This window comes from Crinia signifera, chromosome 12 (assembly GCF_055691185.1).
Source record: "Crinia signifera chromosome 12, ASM5569118v1, whole genome shotgun sequence".
NCBI classification, from domain to species: domain Eukaryota; kingdom Metazoa; phylum Chordata; class Amphibia; order Anura; family Myobatrachidae; genus Crinia; species Crinia signifera.
In genome coordinates this window covers 3,505,618-3,532,232 of record NC_139228.1, presented here as the reverse complement: position 1 = coordinate 3,532,232, position 26,615 = coordinate 3,505,618, and the positions used below count along the sequence as shown (strand labels likewise).

General features: G+C 52.3%; 2 protein-coding genes across 2 annotated transcripts in view; one reads left to right on the top strand and one right to left on the bottom strand.

Annotated features, from left to right (window-relative positions):
• Window positions 1–7,477, bottom strand: part of RNF115 (ring finger protein 115) — a 22,893-nt gene extending 15,416 nt beyond the window's left edge. Inside the window, exon 1 of the mRNA XM_083167358.1 lies at window positions 7,207–7,477. Within this exon, the coding sequence (XP_083023484.1) occupies window positions 7,207–7,296 (90 nt within the window). The 5' untranslated portion in view covers window positions 7,297–7,477. The remainder of the gene's footprint in view (window positions 1–7,206) is intronic.
• POLR3C (RNA polymerase III subunit C) lies at window positions 7,441–18,669 on the top strand. The gene is made up of 15 exons (XM_083167355.1): window positions 7,441–7,670; window positions 8,167–8,326; window positions 8,432–8,687; window positions 9,465–9,656; window positions 10,202–10,284; window positions 10,595–10,699; window positions 11,438–11,530; window positions 11,726–11,806; window positions 11,885–11,936; window positions 12,027–12,087; window positions 15,416–15,566; window positions 15,659–15,760; window positions 16,174–16,223; window positions 16,513–16,662; window positions 18,484–18,669. Exons 2-15 carry the CDS (start codon window positions 8,180–8,182, stop codon window positions 18,563–18,565), a joined length of 1,605 nt encoding a protein of 534 aa, XP_083023481.1. The 5' UTR covers window positions 7,441–7,670; window positions 8,167–8,179; the 3' UTR covers window positions 18,566–18,669.
• The last annotated feature ends 7,946 nt before the right edge of the window (window positions 18,670–26,615 follow it).

Below are 26,615 nucleotides of genomic sequence, written 5' to 3'. Positions count from 1 at the left end.
ACAGTAACCCCGGGCAGGCTCTAATAACAGGCCTCCGCCACACAGTAACCCCGGGCAGGCTCTAATAACAGGCCTCCGCCACACAGTAACCCCGGGCACCCTCCAATAACAGGCCTCCGCCACACAGTAACCCCGGGCACGCTCTAAAAACAGGCCTCCGCCACACAGTTACCCCGGGCACGCTCTAACAACAGGCCTCCGCCACACAGTAACCCCGGGCACGCTCTAATAACAGGCCTCCGCCACACAGTAACCCCGGGCACGCTCTAATAACAGGCCTCCGCCACACAGTAACCCCGGGCACGCTCTAATAACAGGCCTCCGCCACACAGTAACCCCGGGCACGCTCTAATAACAGACCTCCACCACACAGCAACCCCGGGCACGCTCTAATAACAGACCTCCACCACACAGTAACCCCGGGCACGCTCTAATAACAGACCTCCACCACACAGTAACCCCGGGCACGCTCTAACAACAGGCCTCCGCCACACAGTAACCCCGGGCAGGCTCTAATAACAGGCCTCCGCCACACAGTAACCCCGGGCAGGCTCTAATAACAGGCCTCCGCCACACAGTAACCCCGGGCACCCTCCAATAACAGGCCTCCGCCACACAGTAACCCCGGGCACGCTCTAATAACAGGCCTCCGCCACACAGTAACCCCGGGCACGCTCTAATAACAGGCCTCCGCCACACAGTAACCCCGGGCAGGCTCTAATAACAGGCCTCCGCCACACAGTAATGAAATGGTTACACATTGGACAAGGTGTGAGGCACCAATCCTGAAAAAGGAACCTTGGTAGGTTGTATCATGCACCCACTGTGAAATTATATTTCCGTAGGAGGTGTGAGGCACCAATCAAAAAAAGAAAATACTCTGTAGGAAGTATGTAAAAACAAATCCATAACTCACCAGGAGGCATGAGGCATGCGCGGGCAGGTTTCATCTGTAGTAATATAGTTTGTGCATTATACAGTATAATCGGTGACCGGAAGCGGAGGATCACAGTGGTGGCCCAGATATCTGTGGAGTCACCTTGTGCTGGTGAGGGGTGTACACAGCAGGCAGTGTAGGGCACATCCGCAGTACATGCTGATCCGGTCAGACCTCACAGATAGTAGTACCCTGGGGATCATGTGACCACTAGTACGGGACCGTGCATACACTGTATGAGGTCCTACAGACACACGGGGAAAGCAATGCTAGATCACTCAGCACACTGCCACCTGCGGTGAGAACACTGGACCTGAATGGCGATATTACCAGGTACAGACACTACACCCTGGGGTACCCCCGTACTCCCTCGGTGCCTCCACTTCCAGCAGGAGAATGGTGCGGCCCTGCCTTCCCTTATCTAGAAGTGAAAGCCTGACTTGGATAAAGCCCAAATGCCGTTAGCAGCAAGCATGATTATATCTCACACTCCAGGGGAAAGATACAGAACTCTCTTTGCCATGGGTCTTCAAACTGTGGCCCTCCAGATGTTGTGAAACTACAAATCCTAACAAGCCTTGTCACAGTTTTAACACTCCCTTATAGCAAAACTGTGGCAAGGCATGCTGGGATTTGTAGTTTCACAACATCTGGAGGGCCACAGTTTGAAGACCCATGCTCTTTGCTTTCAGTTCACAAGGCAGGGGGCCTGTCATCACCGTCATGGCCGCTTCTCGCATCGTATTCTGGGCAGCACTTGTGTGTACGCTCCAGCCGAGGATAATCATCGCAAGCGAAGCGGACGCCCAGAAAAGGAAAGGGACCCCCTCCCTCCCCCCCATCGGAGCCATCGCAGAGCCCTCAGTAACTGGGTGCACAACTATGATGCATATAACGAGGAACCGGGACTCCTGTGACGCACACACTGGTAGTAGCGCTGTTGGCGTCCCATTTCTCTGCATACATGATCGCAGCTGAAGACAGATACATGCCCCAAGACCCTTACCAGAAGCTGCATCGCCGGTGGCGATATACACATATACAGGATGCCCGCAGTATCTTACTATAGCCAGCTCCCGGAACGGTGGCAGTGAGACGCAGCCTGTCTACCGCCCCCTCCCCGGAGCTCCCATCCACCCGCACCCCTTTATTTAGACGTGGGCGTTCGGTGCACAGTATTCCGGGCCGGATACAGTGTTGCTAATTGCAGAAAGGCTTCTTTGTGACAAAGGTGCTATCCTGGCATCTGCCCGGGTGATATGACTCATGTGACCTGTCCCTGTCATATTTCTGATGGCCTCCGGGCTGCACAAAGTGAAAGGGATTCTGTCACATCTCCACCCAGTGTGAGAAAGCAGAACATGGCTCTCACATTAGTGAGTCTGTCTCTCTGGAGTTATTCTAAGTGTCTGCCAACGCTCAGCGAGCAGATTAGAGATTACCCCCCCCCCCCAAACACTCCAGGGTCTGCAAACAATCCTATCAAAACGCACCGCTGAAAGTAAAAGCTCTCCGACCCGTACCGCAGACACCAATAACTGTTCTGGAGGGGTCACCGGCAGCAGGGATGGGGGGGGGGGGGGGGAATGACGGGCATGTGTTCTGGAGGGCTCACCGGCAGCAGGGATGGGGGGGGGGGAAGCAATGACGGGCATGTGTTCTGGAGGGGTCACCAGCAGCAGGGATGGGAGGGGGGCAATGACAGGCATGTGTTCTGGAGGGGTCACCGGCAGCAGGGATGGGAGGGGGGCAATGACAGGCATGTGTTCTGGAGGGGTCACCGGCAGCAGGGATGGTGGGGGGGGGGGAAGCAATGACGGGCATGTGTTCTGGAGGGGTCACCGGCAGCAGGGATGGGGGGGGGGGCAATGACAGGCATGTGTGTGAGGAAAAATATGGAGGTGACATTGCTGCGGGGTGTGTATACAATGCTAGTACTGCTGTTTGCCATGGTAACGCGATGCCAACCATACAGAGTGACAGTAACGTAAGCATTTACCCCATGCCCCCTATCATTACCAGCACATAACCCCAGGCAGGGGAAGCGGTCAGCTCTAAAGGATGCGATCGGCCTCAGGCCACAAGCGCCACAAGGAATTACTGCCGCGTCCCTACAAGTGGGAAACACATGGGGGAGATACATGGGGGAGATACATGGGGAGGTTTATGACTAACCCCGGCTACCAGCCAGGACAGCGAGTAACTAGCTGTGAGGAAAAGCTGGGGAAATCCTGAGTTATTAATACACCGGCCAACACGTACTCACTGCTGGGAACGGGCGAGAGCCACAGTATAACGCTACGCTGGGAACGGGCGAGAGCCACTGTATAATGCTACGCTGGGAACGGGCGAGAGCCACAGTATAACGCTACGCTGCAACGCCGGGAACGGGGGAGAGCCACAGTATAACGCTACGCTGCAACGCCGGGAACGGGGGAGAGCCACAGTATAACGCTACACTGCAACGCCGGGAACGGGGGAGAGCCACAGTATAACGCTACGCTGCAACGCCGGGAACGGGGGAGAGCCACAGTATAACTCTACGCTGCAACGCCGGGAACGAGCGAGAGCCACAGTATAACGCTACGCTGCAACGGCGGGAACGGGGGGAGAGCCACAGTATAACGCTACGCAGCAACGCCGGGAACGGGGGGAGAGCCACAGTATAACGCTACGCAGCAACGCCGGGAACGTGGGAGAGCCACAGTATAACGCTACGCTGCAACGGCGGGAACGGGGGAGAGCCACAGTATAACGCTACGCTGCAACGGCGGGAACGGGGGAGAGCCACAGTATAACGCTACGCTGCAATGGCGGGAACGGGCGAGAGCCACAGTATAATGCTATGCAGCAACGCCGGGAACGAAGGAGAGCCACAGTATAACGCTACGCAACAACGCCGGGAACGGGGGGGAGAGCCACAGTATAACGCTACGCAGCAACGCCGGGAACGGGGGGAGAGCCACAGTATAACGCTGCAACACCGGGAACAAGCGAGAGCCACAGTATAACGCTACGCAGGAATGCCGGGAACGGGCGAGAGCCACAGTATAACACTACGCTGCAATGCCGGGAACGGGCGAGAGCCATAGTATAACGCTACGCTGCAACGCCGGGAACGGGGGAGAGCCACAGTATAACGCTACGCTGCAACGCCGGGAACGGGGGAGAGCCACAGTATAACGCTACACTGCAACGCCGGGAACGGGGGAGAGCCACAGTATAACGCTACGCTGCAACGCCGGGAACGGGGGAGAGCCACAGTATAACTCTACGCTGCAACGCCGGGAACGAGCGAGAGCCACAGTATAACGCTACGCTGCAACGGCGGGAACGGGGGGAGAGCCACAGTATAACGCTACGCAGCAACGCCGGGAACGGGGGGAGAGCCACAGTATAACGCTACGCAGCAACGCCGGGAACGTGGGAGAGCCACAGTATAACGCTACGCTGCAACGGCGGGAACGGGGGAGAGCCACAGTATAACGCTACGCTGCAACGGCGGGAACGGGGGAGAGCCACAGTATAACGCTACGCTGCAATGGCGGGAACGGGCGAGAGCCACAGTATAATGCTACGCAGCAACGCCGGGAACGAAGGAGAGCCACAGTATAACGCTACGCAACAACGCCGGGAACGGGGGGGGAGAGCCACAGTATAACGCTACGCAGCAACGCCGGGAACGGGGGGAGAGCCACAGTATAACGCTGCAACACCGGGAACAAGCGAGAGCCACAGTATAACGCTACGCAGGAATGCCGGGAACGGGCGAGAGCCACAGTATAACACTACGCTGCAATGCCGGGAACGGGCGAGAGCCATAGTATAATGCTACGCTGCACCGCCGGGAACGGGGGAGAGCCACAGTATAACGCTACGCAGCAATGCCGGGAACGGGCGAGAGCCACAGTATAACACTACGCTGCAATGGCGGGAACGGGCGAGAGCCATAGTATAATGCTACGCTGCACCGCCGGGAACGGGGGAGAGCCACAGTATAACGCTACGCAGCAATGCCGGGAACGGGGGAGAGCCACAGTATAACGCTACGCAGCAATGCCGGGAACGGGGGAGAGCCACAGTATAACGCTACGCAGCAATGCCGGGAACGGGGGAGAGCCACAGTATAACGCTGCAACACCGGGAACAGGCGAGAGCCACAGTATAACGCTGCAACACCGGGAACAGGCGAGAGCCACAGTATAACACTACGCAGGAATGCCGGGAACGAGCGAGAGCCACGGTGCTACGCAGCAATGCCGGGAACGAGCGAGAGCCACAGTATAACGCTACGCAGCAATGCCGGGAACGGGGGAGAGCCACAGTATAACGCTGCAACACCGGGAACAGGCGAGAGCCACAGTATAACACTACGCAGGAATGCCGGGAACGGGCGAGAGCCACGGTGCTACGCAGGAATGCCGGGAACGGGCGAGAGCCATAGTATAACACTACGCTGCAATGCCGGGAACGGGCGAGAGCCATAGTATAACGCTACGCTGCACCAACGGGAACGGGCGAGAGCCACAGTATAACGTGTCGATGTAATGTTACTGTACAACATCGGGAATGGGGGAGAGCTAACAGGGTGCCCATGTACCTTCACACTTAGTGTTCATTCTAACACCCGCTATCTTTAAAAACCCATGCAGTTCCTCCTCCCTGCCTGGGGTGTCACTGTCTGCTGTAGTGCTTCTAGCACTGTGTGGTCTGTATATCAGCACTGATAGGCAAACCAGACCTGTGCTAGAAACACCACAGCAGACAGTGACACCCCAGGCAGGGTAGAGAAACTGCATGGGTTATCAAAGATAGCGGGTGCTATGATGAACACTACACATTTCTAGAATTTGGAATTATACATAACATGGCTGTATATGGGGGGTGCAGGGACACCCGGGGATGAGGCATGAGGGCAGTACGGATGGTGTAATGGTTAGCATTACTGCCTCATAGTGCTGAGGTCACGATTTCAATTCCCACCATGGCTCTAACTGTGCAGAGTTTGTATATTCTCCCTGTACTTGCGTGGGTTTCCTCCGGGTACTCCGGTATCCTCCCACAGCCCAAAAATATACTGGTAGGGTTATTGGCTCCCAACAAATTAACCCTAGAATGTCTGTGTATGTGTACATGTGGTAGGGAATATAGAGTGTAAGCTCCACTGGGGCAGGGACTGATGTGAATATTCAAATATTCTCTGTAAAGCGCTGCGGAGTATGTGTGCACTATATAAGAAACTGTTAATAAACAACATGACTATATGGGGGATGCAGAGACACCCGGGGACCCCCAAGCTGGGCATTATACATAACATGACTGTATATGGGGGCTGCAGGGACACCCGGGGAAACCAGTTGTGTGCAACATAACCTGACTTTGTATTGGTAACCCAGAGTTACCTACACAGGTATAGTGGTCACTATAGGAACACATAGGTCACAATCGCTGGTGACAGGTGTCCATAAGAAAGGTACTTGGTCACCATATCTCCCAACTCCAGGGGCCACAGCTCATACCAATGATGGCAAACAGCATCCGTTCCAGGGGCCACAGCTCATGTCATTGATGGGGGACAACATCAATGCCAGGGGCCACAGTTCACACCAATGATGTGTAGGTTGAGCGGACAGCATCTGTGCCAGGTGCCACAGCTCACGCCAACGATGGGGGGTGGGGGGGACACAGCATCTGTGTCAGGGGCCACAGCTCACACCAACGATGGGGGGGGGGGTTTACAGCATCTGTGCCAGGGTCCACAGCTCACACCAACGATGGGGGGGGGGGGGGTTTACAGCATCTGTGCCAGGGGCCACAGCTCACACCAACGATGAGGGGGGGGTTACAGCATCTGTGCCAGGGGCCACAGCTCACACCAACGATGGGGGAACAACATCTGTGCCACACCAATGATGGGGGTCGACGGACAGCATCCGTGCCAGGGGCCACATCATAGGTCAGTAAGGTGCACATCCTCCATGCCAGGGGCCACATCATAGGTCAGTAAGGTGCACATCCTCCATGCCAGGGGCCTCAGCATAGGTGTAAAAGGGTACACCCTCCAGTCCAAGGGCCACAACACAGGTCATGAAGGGGCACATTCTCCATGCAAGAGGCATCACCATCTCAGAGAATGGGGCACAAGTCACACCCCCGGGCGTCACTGACATGACAGCCAGCATTACGTACCCCATCAGGGGCCCCTCTGTCCTCCCCCATGCCTGACAGCACTCCCCGGGTGCCACAGGGGCGCCACTGACCGTACTCACCGGCAGCTTGGGGCTGACCTCCCCCTTACAGTGATGACAGAAGAAGCGATGCTGAGATACAGCCGCCGCCGCTGCCGCCGCCTCCGCCATTTTCCTCTGTCCTCCTCCTCCTCCTCCCGCTCCCTCCGGGTCTGCGCGTCACGTCAGTCCTCCCAGCACTAGCGAGCTTACAGCCTGCGCGCCTCTCCCACCCGCAGGCGCTCTACCACAGCTAGAAAGCAACTTGTTGTTCCCCAGCTCTCAGTCCTCCGCGAACGGTGAGGCAGCGGCCAGAGCGCCCCGCCCACGAAGCCTAGCTATCCCAGCTGCGACTAGCGAGTGCCGCTCAATAAACTTTATCAACAACAAGGCAGGCGCTGGCGTACACAGGAGAGCGATTTGCAGCGGATCGGTCTGTCAGAGGGAGCCGACGGCCGGGAGAGCAGAGCTCCTTTATAGTACTAGCTGATCGGATCCGGAATCAAGTGAGTCCATATAATCAATAGCTCTCTGCTGTGGTGGGACTACAAGTCCCAGGATGTACTGTCAGATAAAGTAATTATGGATCTCCAGTGTGGTGAGACTACAAGTCCCAGCGTGCACTATCAGCCAGGGCTACCTGTGGATCTCAGGTGTGGTAGGACTACAAGACCCAGCATAGCCTGCCAGCCAGAACTACTTATGGCGCTCTGCTGTGTTAGGACTACAAGTCCCCAGGTGACCTGCTCGCTATTGTGCTGACAGTCTAACCCAGTGACGTACAGTGGGGCAGTGCATCTTGTCAAGTGACATGCTGTATAATGTATGTATTCCTTGGGCAGAGCTGAGGTGGACATGATGCAGGTGGATGCCTGGCACCGCTCTCTGCTGTGGTAGGACTACAAGCTCCAGCATGCCCTGCTCACTACAGTGGGGCAGTGGTACCTTGCCACGTGACATGCTGTATAATAACTATTTATAATGTATGTATTCCCTGGGCAGAGCTGAGGTGGACATGACGCTGGTGGAGGCCCAGCTGGGCTCTCTGTTGCTGCAGGAGCACTTCGGGGAGATCGTAGACCGCGTGGGGACTTTTCTCGTACGGACCGGCAGCCAGCCACTGAGAGTCATCGCTAATGACACAGGGACCTCCCTGGATCAGGCAAGTTCTGGTGTCCCAACACGTACATGTGTTCTCCGTCTAGTCACATGTGGGGCTCATTCACATTACTTCTCCCGCCTTTACACACATAATCTCTCCTGGCAGGTAAAGAAGTCCCTGTGTGTCCTCATTCAGCACAACCTGGTGAGCTACCAGCTGCATAAACGTGGCTTTGTGGAGTACACCGCCCATGGCGACTGCTGCCTGCGCATCCTCCGATATCCTCGCTATATCTACACCGCCAAGACCCTGTATGGGGACACGGGGGAGCTGATTGTGGAGGAACTGCTTCTGAATGGAAAGATGACCCTCATTGCCGCAGTGAAGAAAGTGGCTGACAGACTGACTGAGACCATAGAAGGTGACTGTGACATATTTATCTCTAGCAACGCTCTGCTGAATACTTCACTAGCTTCTCCTCCACCCTAAAGTCCAATTTACACTTGTCACCCTCCCGCATAGAGCCCTCAGTCACTCCCCTCCCACCTCTATTAGTCCACAGTCAGTGTGGGGTGTACGAGGGTGCAAGTTTACAATCTCCAGATTCCAAGGTATTCATATAACCCATAAGGCAGGCATGTCCAAACTGTGGCCCTCCAGCTGTTGTAAAACTATAAGTCCCATCATGCCTTGCCACAGTTTTGCTTCTAGGGAATGCTAAAACTATGGCAAGGCATGCTGGGATGTGTAGTTTCACAACAGCTGGAGGGCCACAGTTTGGACATGACTGCTATAGGGGTTTATTTACTAAGATGGCAGTTTTATTGGACGTTGCCCATTGCAAACAATCAGAATCGACTTAATTATTTTGCGCCTTCTAGAACAGGGGTGGCCAAACCGGTCCTCAAGATCTACCAATGGTCCATGTTTTCCAGATCACCTAGCTGGTGCACAGCTGTAGTCAATACTAACGGTAACATTTTCAAACATGCTGCATTCATTCCTACTATAGATCCATAGGTTGCCTGGAAAACATGCACCGTTGGTAGATCTTGAGGACAGGTTTGGCCACCCCTGTTCTAGAAGATAATAGATAGAATCTGGTTGGTTACTCTGGATGTATGAATGCTCCCGTACTGTGCTAGTGGGGGTTGAAGCCTGTCCTGAGGGACTCTGACTTCTTTCTGTCTCTATATAGATGGGAAGAACGTAGAATACAGCGAGGTGTTGACAACCTTCACCCAGCTGGCAGACACGCACTTTGTGCAGCGGTGCCCAGCCCTCCCCGAAGCTGAGAACACGCCCAGCACAGAAGGCCGGAAGCCCCCAGCTCCCACGTTGGTGACCAATGAGAAAGACCTGTTCACTGTCCCCAAACTCACCATGATCGGTAAGGGAGAGCGCCCCATAGTGGATGGCTGTGTAAATGCGTTTCCTCCAGTGATTACGTGTACACATGCTGTGTGTCTGACTACTGAGCACTCGCCATGGACTAGCGTTTGGAAATCCTCGATTAAATCTTTTTCTACAGTCATTTTGTAGAATGAATAAATTTTCCAGATTGCGGCGGTGGTGACTGGGGCATGTAGTGAAGTATAAATGGTGGGACCACATAGAGCAGGCATGTCCAAACTATGGCCCTCCAGTTGTTGTGAAACTACACATCCCAGCATGCCTTGCAATAGTTTAACATTCCCTAAAAGCAAAACTGAGGCAAGGCATGATGGGACTTGTAGTTTCACAACAGCTGGAGGGCCATAGTTTGGACATGCTTGACATAGAGGGTCTACTTGGGGAGCTGTGACAGTAATGATGGTGTGGGCAAGGTAACCTGACCCCTGCTGTGCTCTTCTGACGGCTCTGCGCCATTAATGGGTCGATGAGTGGTGAGCTCGCACTAACTGCAGCTTATAGCGTCTCTCTTGGTCTCTGCAGGGAGGGGGAAGAGGCGCCGGTCAGAGGATGATGATGAAGGTGCAAGTCAGAGCAAGAGACAGAAGAGAGAGGCAGGTGCAGAGGTGAGTGCAGGAGGCGTCTCAGGCCAGCAGGGGGCATCGTGATCTATTTCCCCAGCCTGCGCACAAATGCTGTAAGTGACCCCGAGTGTAGCGATGACCACGATTCAGTGTGTATCATGTCTGCAGAGGAAATCATTCCCTATTTTGAAGGATTATTGCAAAACCTGATGCATGTAATGCAACGGTGAGGTCTGCTGGTGAGGTTTGGAGCTTATCAGTGCCATGCGTAGGCCTTGGTTACCGCGATCCATGGAGAGCCGCCACATTGGTCATTGCACTGTGAGCTGACACCCACTCGTCTCCTCCTCAGACCAGCCAGGAGGACGGGATTTACTGGCAGATCAACAGTGAGCGCTTCCACCAGCACTTCCGAGACCAGGCCATCATCAGCGCCGTGTCCAATAAGATGGATCAGGTATTAGGAGACCGGGGAATGGTTTGTTGCTTAGTAAAAGTTGCAGGGTAACGAGCATGGGAAAAGTCATCGGAAGGTAGAAAACAGCTTGTTAAAGACCGTGTTAGTTTTTTAACCTTTCACTTTAAAATAATATTTATCCCTAATAAGATTATACTGTGATATTTGTGTTACTTCTAGTCCTGTGTACTCTGCTACAGACTCTGATTTCTGCCCCTCCGTTTTCTAGACCCGTCTTTTTCTCCCCTCGCTTACTTTTCTCCACTCAGGAATAACAGAATAAATCTGGGCACTGTAATTTACTGGGTAATCCCTGGCCCTTGGAACCAGCCCTCGCCCTGATGCCAGCAATCGGCATCAGGGAGACTCCACTATGGCTGGGAATATATCAGCGACATCTGTGTCCACGGGAGCAAAGTATGTAGTAAGGGGCTGTTTCCGTGGTGACGTGTTGCTAAGAAGTGTCAGATGCTCACATTGGGTAACCATAGGCATGTCTGAGTCTTGTGACAAATGATTTGCTGTTTCTGAGTTACCATTCAGTGATTGGCAGCCAGCGGAATAGGGTTTGGTTTGCAGTGTAGACCGTGTTTAGGTCGCCATGCACATGTATGTCTAAGTGCCTGGGGGACCACATCATTCTCAGAAGCTTCTGTGTCAGCCTCAGCCCTGTGTGCGTCATGGTCGCTGTGACGCTAATCAGTGGTATTCCGCATCCCGCTCTCTTCTCTATTGCAGACCAGCAGTGAGATCGTCAGGACTATGCTGAGAATGAGTGAAATAACCACGTCGTCAGATGCAGCATACACTCAGCCACTCTCCTCCAATGAGGTAACGTCTGTGACCCCCGGCCGCACAACGTACTGTAGAAGTCGCTGTTCCAGGCCAGGCAGCCCGACACCCGTGTATCTGTGTGGCGGTTTATAAGAGGCATACACTCATTCCTATAGCTTTCTGTGTACACCAGGATGTAATGCTCCAATACCAGAGATTTCCAAATGCTAATTCTGTCTTTCCATGTTCTAGATCTTCCGATCGTTACCATCAGGATACAACATTTCCAAGCAGGTTCTGGACCAGTACCTGTCCCTGCTTGCCGATGATCCGGTAACTTCTCCTCCAGTGCATGGTGCACCAGTACCTACTGTATAATGCCGCATGTGGTAATCTCCTTCTCTCTTTCAGCTGGAGTTTGTTGGCCGGTCGGGGGACAGCGGCGGAGGGATGTTTGTCATCAGTATCCTTCTAATAAAATGTTGTATTTGACAGTAGGAAAGTGTTGGCATTACCATTTTTTTCCGTTGGTGACTTAACTCCACTCCGTTAGATCTGCACAAAGCTGTCGCATCGCTGGCCACATCTAACCTGGAATCCATTGTGCAGGAGAGGTAAATGTTCTTTCACCCCCGGCTCCCCCAGTTCTCCGCCGCTGTCCTCATTTATTCTTCGGGGCATGTCCGGGGCCACAGGGCTAATGCTGGGTAGTGGTGAGCGAGTGTTCCAGCACCAGAAAGGTTAAACTTCTTGCTGCTTGCTAGGCTCCTCCCCACCTCCAGGCCCAACTACTTTCAGTTTTCGTTGTGCGGCTAACCTTACCTCCCGTGTCAGCTGCGTCGAAGCTGAACAAATTCTTGTTGTCCACCCCTAACTGTGTTGCCTTCCAGTTCCAGGGCAGGGGTGGGGGGGAGTTATTTTACAAGAACCCTGCCCCAGCTCACAAAGTCCTACAGAACTAGGGGTAACCTTCCCTAGCCCACCTGGAGACCTGTAAGCAGAGGATAAGCCTCTCCGCATAACGGGGTGGGGGGGCTTCACCTGGGGGATCACAGTGTGTGTGTCGGGGGGGTGTCACCTGCTCTTCTTTTCCACAAGTTCTGCATAGAGCTTGGAAAAGTACAAAGCTCTGGAGCAGGCCATCCAGAAGCTCCTGTCATCTGGGGTCATAGCCCGGTACCTGCGCCTCAGTGAGGTACCAATTGTTACATCTGCCCCCTCTTGGTATGGAAGACTTAAGAGTCATTCCATCCCCTGCTCAATTGCACTAACTCAGAAAATTCATCCGAATCTCAAAGTTCAGGATGGAGACCCTGCAAACAAAAGTTCTGGCCGGTATACACGGGACTGCGGGCGCCCCTGGACATCAGGATGCATACCTGCATATCCCAATCAGAGTGAAACGTCGGCGGTTTCTGCGGTTTGCGCTGCATGAGTGGTATTTCCAGTATAAGGCACTGCCTTTCGGCCTTCCCACTGCAGGTGTTTCCGATGGTCATGGCAGTCAGGGTATCTGGATACTTCTGTATCTATACGACCTGCTGATCCTGGCACGTGTGCCTGAAGTCCTCCAAGGCCATGTGGTAGACGTTTTTGGCCATCACAGCTGGACCTTCCAGTTCAGACCATGACCCTCTGAGGGCCCTGTTGGATACAGCATACCTACCTGCCATAGGTGTGTCGCAGGTCTTTCCTGTCCTGTGTCCGGCGCCTCCTCACCCTCAGAAGGGTGTCACATGCCGGCATCAGCCTTCTACTTGGCAGTGTTCACTTCCACTCACGATCTCTCCAACAGGAGATGCTCAACTGGGGGTCGAGGTCTTATACTCTGCCTCCGGTCCCATCGGATATTGCCGGTCGTATGGATCTCCCTGTCCGGGCGGTTCTGGACCAGAACCTCACAACGAAGAGTCTGTTTTGAGTTCACCAGTGGATTCTCTTCACCACGGATGCTAGCCTCCATAGTGGAGTGAGGCGACGTGCAAAGGATCTTTCCAGAGCTTGTGGAATGCACAAGAGTCCCAGCTGTCCATCACGGTCCTCAATCTAAGGGCAATCCTGCAGGGCCTCAGCCTGGCAGAACATTGTCTCTGGGGTAGCCTTGTGCAAGTCCAGTCGGACAACACTGTCCAGAGATCCTCAATTGGGAAGCGGACTACAATGACGGCAGATACGCCCTCCGTCCGGTGGTATTCCGGATGCTGGTGCACCGTTGGGGCAGAACCAGGGTGGACTTGATGCCATCACTACCACTGTGTAACACTGTACGGGTCCAGGTCTCGCGAGCCAGGGGCTTGCATGGCAGATGTGCGCCTTTCCATTTCTTCTGTGTAATTTTAACATGGGTTGAGGGTGGATAAAGGTACATTGCTTTAAGTGGCCCCATGGGGTCAGGTGGCTCTGATTCTTGGATGCGTAGGCGCTATCAGTAACCCCTCTGATCAGTCTCCCTCTATGTCCAGCCCTGCTCTCTCATAACAGTGACTGCTCGTGGTCTAGTGGGCGATTCCTCCGTAGCCACAGCAGCACACATCTGAGCACGAGTTCCTTACTCAGACTTCCACTTCGCTCAAGGCTTGGGGCCTTCTTTGGTGAGTAGTTACCGTTTCTCAATCCCAGCATTTACAGCTCGCGCGGGATTCTGTCATTCTGGCAGGAGGGTTTGGAGGCTGGATTGTGCTTGTCTTTGAAAGTACAAGTTTAGGCTCTATCCATCATGTTCCACAGGAGGTTGGCATCCTAGTAGGATGTCTGCATTTTCAGGTGGGGTGTTCTACGTCTCCAGCCTTCCTGTGTTCCTACGGTTCCTCCGTGGGATCTTTCACTGGTCCTTGGGGCTCTTCAGGGTGCCCTGTTTAAGTGGACCTTGGTTGGTTTACCCAGAGAGCAGTTTTCTTATTAGCTATTGTTTTGGCACGGAGAGTGTCTGGCACGGAGAGTGTCTGGCCTATCTGCTATGTCCTGTCCGTCACCTTTCCTAGTCTTACATCCTGGCTGGGTGGTTCTTCGATCCGTTCTTCGCACCTCCCCAAGGTAAAGTCTTCCCTAGCTGTAGGTCGTGTGTTGCGCAACTGTGTCCGTCGCACTAAAGCTCTTCGGTAGTCAGATTATCTCTTTTGTCCTCTGCAGTTTTCAAATACGAGGTTGGCCTGCTGCTAAGCAGTTGTTTGCCCATTAGCTTTGATCTGCCATCAAGTGGGTGTACTTTGACCCTCACTCCTGGTTCCTTGAGGAGTCTGGGCTCATTCCATGAGGACTGTGGGTGCATCTTGGACTGTTAGGGGTGGTGCAACATTACAAGCTGATGACTTGGTCATCCGCCAATACTTTCTTAAGTTTCTATGCATTTGATACATTTGCCTCCCAGGACTCCGCTTTTGGCCACAGTGTACTGGCTGCTGCACAGGCGTGTCCCCACCCTTAGCTGGCTGATATTGGACATTCCAGCGATAGCCCTGTGGCCCCTGATGTCTCCCGACAAAGAAAACAAGATTTGTCTTACCTGTTAAATCTCTTTCTTTGAGGACGTCTGGGACCACAGGGATCCCTCCCTGCCGCCCCTGCTGCAGTTGTATTGAAGTTCATAGTTCGTTAACTCACACATGTTACTGTTATTGGTTCCTCTGAGTGACCTCACATATGTTAGATTGTGTTCTGTGTGGTGTTTCTCTTCCTTCTCTTGTCTCCTGCCTGGCTTGGTAAAAACTGAAAGTAGCTGGCCTGGAGGCAGGGTAGAGGAGGGGAGGAGCTTAGGAGGCAGGAAGAAGTTTAACCTTTCTGGTGCTGGAATCTCTCTCACCACTCCACTACCCATCGTTAAACCTGTGGCCTCTGATGTCCTCGAAGAAAGTCATTTAACAGGTAAGACATAAATCTTGTTGTTTCCGCTCTGTCTGTTTTGCTGTAAGACCTGCGCACATTCTGATTAGCGTGCTCCTGCAGGTTCGGCTCTCGCTGCGCCCGGATTTTCCGCCTCCTCCTTCGGAAGAGACACTTGGAACAAAAACAGGTGGAAGATTTTGCGATGGTCCCCGCTAAGGAGGCCAAGGACATGCTGTATAAGATGCTGTCTGAAAACTTGGTAAACCTGCAGGTTGGTGCCCATTATCTTGCCCCTAAAGCTGGCAACCAATCTGATTTAGCTGTGAATGAATGTTGCTGACATCTGTCATCTTACCCAAATAGGAAATCCCCAAAACGCCTGATCATGCACCCTCTAGGACATTCTATCTGTACGCAGTGAATCCTCTCCCCACTGCCAGGATGCTGCTGCAGAGATGCTACAAGGTACCCATCCCCACCTCTCCCAGTGATGGCTGACAGCGATGGTCTTCGCTCTGTGATCTCTAGTTTCCCCATTCCAGCCTGTGTAAACCTGCAATGTAATTGTGTGCTGGGCATATTGCTAGTGTAAGGGCTTGTGCAGAGATTGGGGTCCCTTGCCGAGCGGCTGAAATGTTTTGAAATGAGCCGAATCCCCTTTATTTTGTTAGCTATTTGCGCAGATTTGCAGCATATTACTGTTAGTCTTTCTGTGTTGTGCACATATATGGCATTAACACTGCCCAGCGTGCTGCCCTGAGGAGCTGGCTCAGTATTGATCAGGCTGTTGGGTGGTCTCTCTGCCTGCCCAGGTCAGAATGTGTCTGGGCACAATATATACCAGCGGCTGTAGGATGACTTTCTCTTGTTTCTAACAGACTGTGGCCAATCTGATCGAGAGGAGACAGTTCGAGACCAAGGAGAACAAGTGAGTTTTGGGGATTGTATTCTCCGATCTCATTGGCTTCCTACCCTTGCGCCCGGTGGTACCTCAGTGATGTCACTAATGAGCCAATTACCCACCGCACAGAACTGGCTGCTTTCGCTGTGTGTCCTGACCGCCTTATATCGTCGCCATCTAATGCATAGATTAGTTATCACCAGCGGTCTCCAATGTTTCTCCGCAAGGGTTACGGGTTAGGATGTTAGAATTCTGTATAATTATTGCGCCCCCTGCTGGGGAGAAGCTGAGCATTTTCCTTGTCCATTCTCTGCAGGCGCCTGCTGGAAAAGTCACAGAGGATTGAGGCCATCATTGCCTCCATGCAGGCCACAGGGGCGGAGGAGACCCAGCTGCAGGAGATAGAGGAGATGATCACTGCCCCGGAGCGCCAGCAGCTGGAGAGCCTGAAACGGAACGTCGACAAGTGAGTGGTGTCCCCTGTATCCTGTTATCAGTGAGTGTAGCTGTCTGTGCTGCACCTAGGGGGTGCTGTGACTCTCTGCGATGCACAACGGCTGTATCTGGCTGCCCGCGTGTCGCTTTATTACAGGAGTGGTGTCCCCTGTATCCTGTTATCAGTGAGTGTAGCTGTCTGTGCTGCACCTAGGGGGCGCTGTGACTCTCTGCGATGCACAACGGCTGTATCTGGCTGCCCGCGTGTCGCTTTATTACAGGAGTGGTGTCCCCTGTATCCTGTTATCAGTGAGTGTAGCTGTCTGTGCTGCACCTAGGGAGCGCTGTGACTCTCTGCGATGCACAACGGCTGTATCTGGCTGCCCGCGTGTCGCTTTATTACAGGAGTGGTGTCCCCTGTATCCTGTTATCAGTGAGTGTAGCTGTCTGTGCTGCACCTAGGGGGCGCTGTGACTCTCTGCGATGCACAACGGCTGTATCTCTCTGCCCACATGGCGCTTATTACAGGAGTGGTGTCCCCTGTATTGAACACTGCGCACCATCCTGTTATCAGTGAGTGTAGCTGTCTGTGCTGCACCTAGGGGGCGCTGTGACTCTCTGCGATGCACAACGGCTGTATCTGGCTGCCCGCGTGTCGCTTTATTACAGGAGTGGTGTCCCCTGTATCCTGTTATCAGTTAGTGTAGCTGTCTGTGCTGCACCTAGGGGGCGCTGTGACTCTCTGCGATGCACCACGGCTGTATCTGGCTGCCCACATGGTGCTTATTACAGGAGTGGTGTCCCCTGTATCCTGTTATCAGTGAGTGTAGCTGTCTGTGCTGCACCTAGGGGGCGCTGTGACTCTCTGCGATGCACCACGGCTGTATCTGGCTGCCCACATGGTGCTTATTACAGGAGTGGTGTCCCCTGTATCCTGTTATCAGTGAGTGTAGCTGTCTGTGCTGCACCTAGGGAGCGCTGTGACTCTCTGTGATGCACCACGGCTGTATCTGGCTGCCCGCATGTCGCTTTATTACAGGAAGCAATTCTCCTCTTATGTTGGGCTTTAATAATATTTCCTCTTATTGTACTTGGCACAGACTTTCTCCATTCAGGTATGGATCATTGGATAGACATCCACTAGGTCGACATGGGGAAAGGTCGACAGTAAAAAAGTTGACATGGGGTATTTAACTTTTTTTTTATCCCGGTGTCCATGTCAAATGTCGACCCATTTGACATGGACACTAAAAAAGTGCCCCGCGTCCCTCGCACGCCCCGCGTCCCCTCGCACTATTCTATTCTCCTACCACGCACTAGTCTGTTGGCCAAAAAAAGTGAGAAACTTCATGTTGACCTTTTGACTGTTGACTAGGTAGACCGAACCCCATGTTGACCTAATCCCTTCTGTGATGTTACAGTGCCCCCTTGTGGCCAGATCTTTATGGCACGTCTTCGCATATAAGTCAGTGCTTCCTAAACTGATCCAATGGATAAATCTAACTGACTGTGTTACTGGCTTGGTTATACTTCGAGCCTGGCCTGTTAGTGTTCCTTTAGGACAGACTTTTACACCCTCTAATATAGGTAATAACGAAACATTGCTGAGCAGTGGGAGTACCCTCGTTTAATTCAGCAAGAATGCTACTGGAAAGGGCATGTGGTTATACAGGGTACACTGGGTATCTCCGCACGCTGGATACTGGCGGATGGAGAATCCTGACGTTTTGTAATGTGTGTTGGGTACCAGGTTAGGGGATAGACCTGGCCGCAGTGTTGGGAGCTTGTACCCAACCCATCTTCACTAGTGAACGTCTAATCCTAACCTTTTTTTTTTTTTTATTACCCCCAGATTGGACGCCAGTGAGATCCAGGTCGATGAGACCATCTTCATTTTGGAGTCTTATATCAACAGCACAAAAACAAAGATCTAACCTGAGGAAAAACTTGTATTTATCGCTGCCCAACCCCCCGACATCTGTTCCACATTGGAAAGTAATAAAATGCTGTTTATATTAGCCAGGGTATAATCCCATGAGAGCTGGACAATCACTGACTGACTGTATATAATGTAAGCATGCTTCTAGTGCTGTTGTTGCATCATCCATACTCTAGGGGGCGTCAGCAGGCTCCAAGTTCCATTCAATAAACTCTCCAGTCACATGCGGTAAGTAACCCATAGATTCTGGGGAACATCCTGGCATCCCCTGGGTTACCACATGCACTTCAACCCAGTGGGGGCATGTTCCACAGATCTTTCCTCGTAGCACCCACGGTGGGGGTGCAGGTCCAAGACCATTCCCTATGGGGTAATATGGCTGCAATGGACAGAGTGGAATGTTCCAGATATTGCAGCAGAATAGAAAGCAGGGCAATCCCATTACGGACAGGTGCTGAGAGACATAGGGACTGAGGAGTGCTCAGGTTCTAGTCACAGGATAGGGTTCTGTTACATATAGGTGGATTGGTGATATAAGGACACAATAATACAAGCATATTACTGTACGTAGCACTATAAGAGAGGGGAGGTTACTCTGTCACTATCACCCCACTCTCTGACTGACAACAGCTGACCCAGGCCACACTGATAGAACGGGATTCCCACAGTGCACTACTGATTCCCCCACCCCACCCCTGGGGAAATCCTAGGGTTTTATTGGTAAACTTTCTTTGGAATAGTTTTATTTTCCTTATGATCTGTGAAAGCATACATCACTTCCTGTGTGTGGTGGGAAGCATTATGTATGCTGACATCACTTCCTGTGTGTGGTGGGAAGCATTATGTATGCTGACATCACTTCCTGTGTGTGGTGGGAAGCATTCTGTATGCTGACATCACTTCCTGTGTGTGGTGGGAAGCATTATGTAACCTGACATCACTTCCTGTGTGTGGTGGGAAGCATTATGTAGCCTGACATCACTTCCTGTGTGTGGTGGGAAGCATTCTGTATGCTGACATCACTTCCTGTGTGTGGTGGGAAGCATTATGTAGCCTGACATCACTTCCTGTGTGTGGTGGGAAGCAATATGTATGCTGACATCACTTCCTGTGTGTGGTGGGAAGCATTATGTATGCTGACATCACTTCCTGTGTGTGGTGGGAAGCATTATGTATGCTGACATCACTTCCTGTGTGTGGTGGGGGCTATATGTTTTCTGACATCACTTCCTGTGTCTGATGTGGGTGGTTGTGTCTTCTGATGTCACTTCCTATGTGTGGTGGAAGCATTATGTATGCTGACATCACTTCCTTTGTGAGGTGGGGACTATGTGTCTATTGACATCACTTTCTGTGTGTGGTGGGAAGCATTTACTGTATGCTGACATCACTTACTATGGGTCATTCTGTCTTCTGACATCACTTTGTGTGTGGTGGAAACATATACTAACATCACTTCCTGTGTGGTGGGAAGCATTATATATACTGACATCACTTCCTGTGTGTGGTGGGAAGCATTATATATATATACTGACATCACTTCCTGTGTGTGGTGGGAAGCATTATATATATATACTGACATTACTTCCTGTGTGGTGGGAAGCATTATATATACTGACATCACTTCCTTTTGTGTGGTGGGAAATATTATATATACTGACATCACTTTCTGTGTGTGGTGGAAACATATACTAACATCACTTCCTTTTGTGTGGTGGGAAATATTATATATACTGACATTACTTCCTGTGTGTGGTGGGAAGTATTATATATACTGACATTACTTCCTGTGTGTGGTGGGAAGCATTATGTATACTGACATCACTTCCTGTGTGGTGGGAAGCATTATGTATACTGACATCACTTTCTGTGTGTGGTGGGAAGCATTATGTATACTGACACCATAGCCTTTGACAGCCTAGCGACCGAAGCATCTACTAAGGGAACCTTCTCCCACAACTTTATATGCTCCTCTGGCATTGGGTATAAACTCAAGTACCTTTTAGGTAGAATCTTTTTATCGGGTGTTTTCCAAGCCCCTCTTAACAAATCTTGCATGCCCTCATCTGAGGGAAAGGTGACTGTGTCTCTGCGCTGTCTCTTGAAAATTCTCTGAACAGGAGTCTTATCTCCCTCAGATAAATTTAAAGCTTGCTTTACAGCCATTTTACAGAAATGTCCAATTCCTCTTTCTGATCCCAGTACATCTCAGGGCCACACTCTCCCTCCTCCTCAGAATCCACATTGAGGATAGGCAGAGATGTTACCAAATGTCTGGAAGACTCTCCCGGCTCCCTTGAAAACTGCTCCATGAGAGCATTAAACTTCTAAATGCCCTGTGCAGTATCTGGCATGACCTGCAAAAGGGCTGGCTCCCCCTGTGATAAGGGTATGGAACCAGCGGACTGTTGAGAGGATGACAATGGTCTCTAGGGGACCTCACAAATTCATCCCTCTGTCTGTTTAACACTGTCACCAATGCAGTGACAGACTTGCCTAAGGCAGCAGCCCACGCAGGCTCAGGCTGATCTCTCCTCTGAGCTAGTGCTCACCTGGGTACAGCTTCACATACAGGGCAAATATCCCCTTGAGCCATCTGTTCTGGTGTTAAATCAAGCCCACAAAATTTTCAGGGGTTTAACAAGCCGATCGCTCCCTCCCCCATAACAGCAGAATACCTTTCTGTCATGATAATTATAACAGTGCAAAATGTCAGGTGACATTACTGAGCCAAAGTATGCCAGAGTACTTATGTGTCTGCCGGTGGACCCTTCTGGTCAGCGGGGGTAGCGATGCCCAGGAGAAGCTTATCACTCTGTAGGAAATAGACCCTCAGCTCCGCAGCACAGTGCTTTCCAAAGGCGCCAAACAGAGTGAAAGGAAGAGGCCATTGTCCCTGCTCCAGCGGGGTCCGTGGCTCTTTGGCGTCATCTACCCCTTGGAAGCTGCTCCTTCAGATGCCTTCTCCATTCCCTAGTGCCTCCCCCTCGGCAGGGGATCACTTAGGATTGCCCATGTCCGGGCTCCTGTAACAAGCTGTGCCCTCCTGCATGGAGTTCAGCCTGTAAGCTCATTTAAAATGGCGGCCGCCATACTGGGAGATCCTTCACCTGCGATCCCCCCTGTGAGGAGCCGGACCCGGAGTCCCCTTGAGCCCAGGCAGCTTCTACAGCTGTGAAGCTGTAAGCGCTGTGCAGAGAGAGCAAGCAGTGTCTCTGCACACAGGACGCTGACAGGACGCGCTTCTGTCAGCCCCTGCTGCACTGTCAGTGTGAGGATTATCATAGAATCCTCACACTGTCGCCTGTCCTAACTAATGTGTAAAATAAAAAAATAAACACCTAGCTATCTAATCTTCTGCCTGACTCCTGTGGGCACCTAAAACGAACTGAGGCATGATGGGATGCAGAGAGGAGGAGCCTGCCTCTCTTCAAAGCATTTAGCATAGGTGCCTGGCTCCTATCAGACCCTACTACATCCCAAGGTCAGCTGCGTCACCAGGATAGATGAAGAAGAAATTGTGCTGGTTGGCTGCTTCCTTCAGGGCCGGTGCAAGGCTTCTCGGCACCCTAGGCACAACTTCAACCTACCCCCCAAAAGAAAATATTTTAGATTATGTGGTCATCCAATCCCCATGACCCCCTCTCCCACGCCCTGGGAAGGTGCCCAAGTCCCTTGGTTTTTCCTGGAGGTCCTCTGCACCCTCCCCTTTGCCACCCACAACAGGGTACAAGGAGGAGGGGGCAGCAATGTAGGAAGTAAGGGAAAGTATAGAGGTGAGGTCTTAGAAGTTCCACAGCCACCACCTGCTTTAAGTACAGCAAGGATCCTCATAGACAGCCTTGTTTTTTTGATTTGCAGACTTGGTGGCACCCCCCAGATCCCGGCGCCCTAGGCAGCTGCCTAGTGGTAGAGCCGGCCCTGGCTTCCTTGCTGTCGTCGTCCCCCCCCCCCCCCCCTAACCATGTTGCCTTCCAGGGTGGGGGAAGTTCTTTTACAAGAACCCTGCCCACAAAGTCCTACAGAACTAGGGGTATCCTTCCCTAGCCCACCAGGATCCCTGACTAAGCAGAGGACAAGCCTCTCTGCATAACAGGGTAGGGAATGGGTGGGGGTGGGGGGGGGGGTGGCGCCTCACCTTGGGGATCCCAGGGTGGGGGGTCGCCTGCTACAGTTTTCAGACATTGGGCTGAAATCCGCGTCGGACGCATGTGTTCGGGATTTGGTCTCCCGGGGCTACTCTGTAACCTTTCGGCGGCGTCCACCAAGCTCTTCTTTTCCACAAGTTCTTGGAAAAGTGCAGAGCTCTGGAGCAGGCCATCCCGAAGCTCCTGTCACCTGGGGTCATAGCCCCGGTACCTGCGCCTCAGTGAGGCAGAGGTTTTTACACCAGCCTCTTCTTGGTCCAGAAGCCCAACGGGCTCAATTTAAAATATATCTCCATATATCTCTATCCTCATTTCCATTCATACACCCTCCCGCCCTCTACGGTCGGCTGATGACTGACGTCTCTCCTTCACCCTGATCACTGCTTCCCATGCTAAAGTACAGGACTTTGCCCGTGCTGCACCCCTTCAGTGGAACGCACTCCCTCGCTCCATCAGACTCTCCCCGACCTTGCAAAGCTTCAAACGGGCACTGAAAACTCACCTATTCATCAAAGCGTACCCTTCCACTGCATAAACCAGCTGGTTCTCCGACCCCTTGCCTGTTTACATCCTGCTATCTAACCACCTCCCCCTCGCTTGCACCTCTTGTAATCTGTCTGTCTCCCCTTCCTACTAGATTGTAAGCTCCTCCGAGTAGGGCCCTCTTCCCTCCTGTTGACAAAGCCCACTTCTCTTCACATGTCACTCACAGCTCTCCTATACTCCAACACTCAGTGACCATCTTCGTCTGCATACTCCTCTCCATCATTGGCCTCAAGCCTCTAGTTGTATGTTGATTGAGTCCTCACTACTTATATCCAAGCTGTAATGTGTATTGATCTGTGGCGCTCTTTATTTGTACTGTATTTTTGTTAGTTATTCAATGTTATGCCAAGCTTTGTCTCCCTGTATTGTTCCTTTGTACGGCGCTACGAAACACTTGTGGCGCCTTATAAATAAAATAATAATAATAAATAGCTCAACATCCTCAATTTAAAATAGCTCAACAAATTCGTCCGAGTCCCAAAGTTCTGGATGGAAACCTTGCAAACAATAGTTCTGGCCTTACAACCAGGGGACTACATGGCGTCCCTGGACATCCAGGACGTGTATCTGCATATCCCCATCAAACTGGAACATCGGCGGTTTCTGCGGTTTGTGCTGCAAGACCATAATTTCCAGTTTCAAGCGCTGCCTTACGGCCTCTCCCTGGACCCCGGGTGTTTATGAAGGTCATGAGCAGCAGATTTTGCAATCTAGATATCCGGATAATTCCGTATCTGGATGACTTGCTGATCCTGGCACATTCGCCATTTGGGCTTAGAACATCCCAGCTTGATCATAAATTGGTCCAAGTCCATGATCCATCTGGGGACCCAGTTGGATACTGTTCATCAGCGTATCTACCTGTCAAAGGTGCACCGCAAGACTCTCCAGTCCCGTGTCCGATGCCTCCTCTCCCTCCGGTGGGTGTCAATTCATGCCTGCATGAGGGTCCTGGACTCGATGGTATCAGCCTTCGACCTGGCGGAGCATGCTCCGTTCCACTCATACCCTCTCCAACAAGAGATCCTCAACAAGTGGTCGGGGTCTTATACCAATCTCCGGTCCCACCTGATTGTCTTTTCACAGGCGTATTATATCTCCCTGTCCTGGTGGCTTTTGGACCAGAACCTCACAGTGGGTAGACCGTTTTGGGTTGTGGACTCTTCTCACCACAGATGCCAGCCTCTGTGGTTGGGGAGTGGTAATGTGACAAAGTTCTTTCCAGGGCATTTGGAATGCACAAGAAGCCCAGCTGTCAATCAATGTCCTCAAACTGAGAGCAGTCCAGCGGGCCCTCAGTTTGGCGGACCCTTTACCCTGGGGTCGCACTGTGCAAGTCCAGTCAGACAACGTGATGACGGTGCTTATATTAACCACCAAGGGGGTGGCTATGGCAGAGACCTCCCACATTTTTCAGTGGTCAGAGGGGAAATCCCAGCTATTTCAGCGATCGTTATCCTGGGGGGTCCTCAATTGGGAAGCGGACTTTCTCAGCCATCAGACTCTGGATGCCGGCAAATGGGCCCTCCAGGCAGAGGTATTCCAGATGTTGGTGCACTGTTGGGGCATACCCGAGTGGACTTGATGGCATCACACTGCAACCACCTGGGTACCCTGTATGGGTCCAGGTCTCGTGACCCAGGGGCTTGCATAGTAGACGCTCTGTCCTCTGCCCCCATCTCGCTCCTCCTCAGAGTAATCCACAATTTAAAGGTGGAAGAGGGCATGTTGCTCCTGATGGCCCTACACTGGCCCAGACAGGCCCTGTCAGTGGCCCCTCCGATCTGTCTACCTCTACTGCCAGACCTGCTCACTCAAAGTCCGTGTCTACATCCGAACTTACAGCGTATGGCTTTGACGGGGTGGCTGTTGAGACCTCCTTGTTAAGAGCTAAAGGCTTTAACTCATCCCGCCCTAAGGCTCTTTGGAAGTCAGACTATCTCTTTGTCCGCTGCAGATTTCAGAAGAGAGGTTGGCCTGCTACTAAGCAGACGATTACCCGTTGGCTTAGATCTGTCATCAAGCAGGCTTACTTAGGGGCCTCCCTCCCGGTTCCTGCAGGGGTCTGGGCTCATTCCACGAGGTCTGTGGGTGCGTCTTGGATCGGCGCAACAGCAGAGCAACTTTGCAAGGCGTCGACTTGGTCATCTGCTAATATATTCCTGTGCTTCTACGCGTGTGATACGTTGGCCAGAGTGTACTGGCTGCACAGGTGCGTCTCCACCCTTAGGTGGCTGCTTTAGGGTGTTCCACTGTTCCCAACTGCCCCCCCCCCATCCCATCCTCCCCGCCACGTGACACTGCAGGCCGCGGGAGGGACATTGGAACATCCCAAAAAAAGGGAGGTAAGCAGCACCTGACTCCTGTCACAGTGTCGAGGCGGAGACTGCAGACAGACTGGCCCTCGAGTGCAGCCCAGCATCTTCAGACCCCCGCAGTGACGAAAATGGGTTCTGGGCAGAAGTCAGGCCCCTACCCTGTGAAGCCAGGGCCTTTTTGCCACACAATGTCTGCAGCTGTCCCTGTTGTCACTGACTTGTGCTGCAGGGATTGTATTCAGGCACCGGACATATTCCCCCAGTGTCACCGCAAATGCTAATAAAGGTCACACATAGCAGTGTTCGCACATGGGGGGAGGCGGAATCTGAGGTGCATAGCGTGCACAGCTACTGGCACATAACACCTCTTCATACTAGGGATGGACATCGACCATCGATGATTCAAAATCATCGTTTGGTTCATGGCCGATGCCGAATACTCCATCGATGGAATAGCAAAACTATGTTTTGCTTTTTTTTTTTCCTTTAAGTGCCGGGACACGGAGCATAGTGACACCTGTGAAGCCACGCCCCCTGTGTTTTGATTGGCCCACAGGCCAATCAATCAAATTCAATGGATGACCATCGATATATAAAAATATTGATGGTCATCCATTGAATAGTTCAGCACTATCGATGACCGGTTGCAGAATTGCGATTGTTGGCAATGGCAACGATGGCCATCCCTACTTCATACATTTCTCTTGTTATATAGACCTTACTGCATCAAATAAGCAGCAGGGCGGCAGAAAGTGAGGGCCAGGTGCCGTTATAAGGGGTAAGGAGCATAAAGCATGTGAGACAGAAGGACCCTGCTTGTGAGAGCTTACATTCTAATGGTGAGGGAACGACACACAGGGGAGACACAGGTGGGGTAGGCTGTGAGCGTAGGACACAGTATTACTGTGAGAGGCTGCAGTGTAGTGCGGAATGGAAGAAGGTAGGCAGCAGACAGTTCCAGCACTGTGCCAGCAGAGGGAACCCCAGCTCTTCTGTTTCTGTAATCGCAAAGGATTCTGGGTGAGCATTGCTT

Excerpts from the sequence above, each read along its gene's own strand:
- POLR3C (XM_083167355.1), top strand. The coding sequence starts at position 8,180 with ATGACGCTGGTGGAGGCCCAGCTGGGCTCTCTGTTGCTGCAGGAGCAC. Across the intron at positions 8,327-8,431 it reads CAGGGACCTCCCTGGATCAG|GTAAAGAAGTCCCTGTGTGT; the intron begins GCAAGTTCTGGT and ends CTCTCCTGGCAG. Across the intron at positions 15,567-15,658 it reads AAAACTTGGTAAACCTGCAG|GAAATCCCCAAAACGCCTGA; the intron begins GTTGGTGCCCAT and ends TTACCCAAATAG.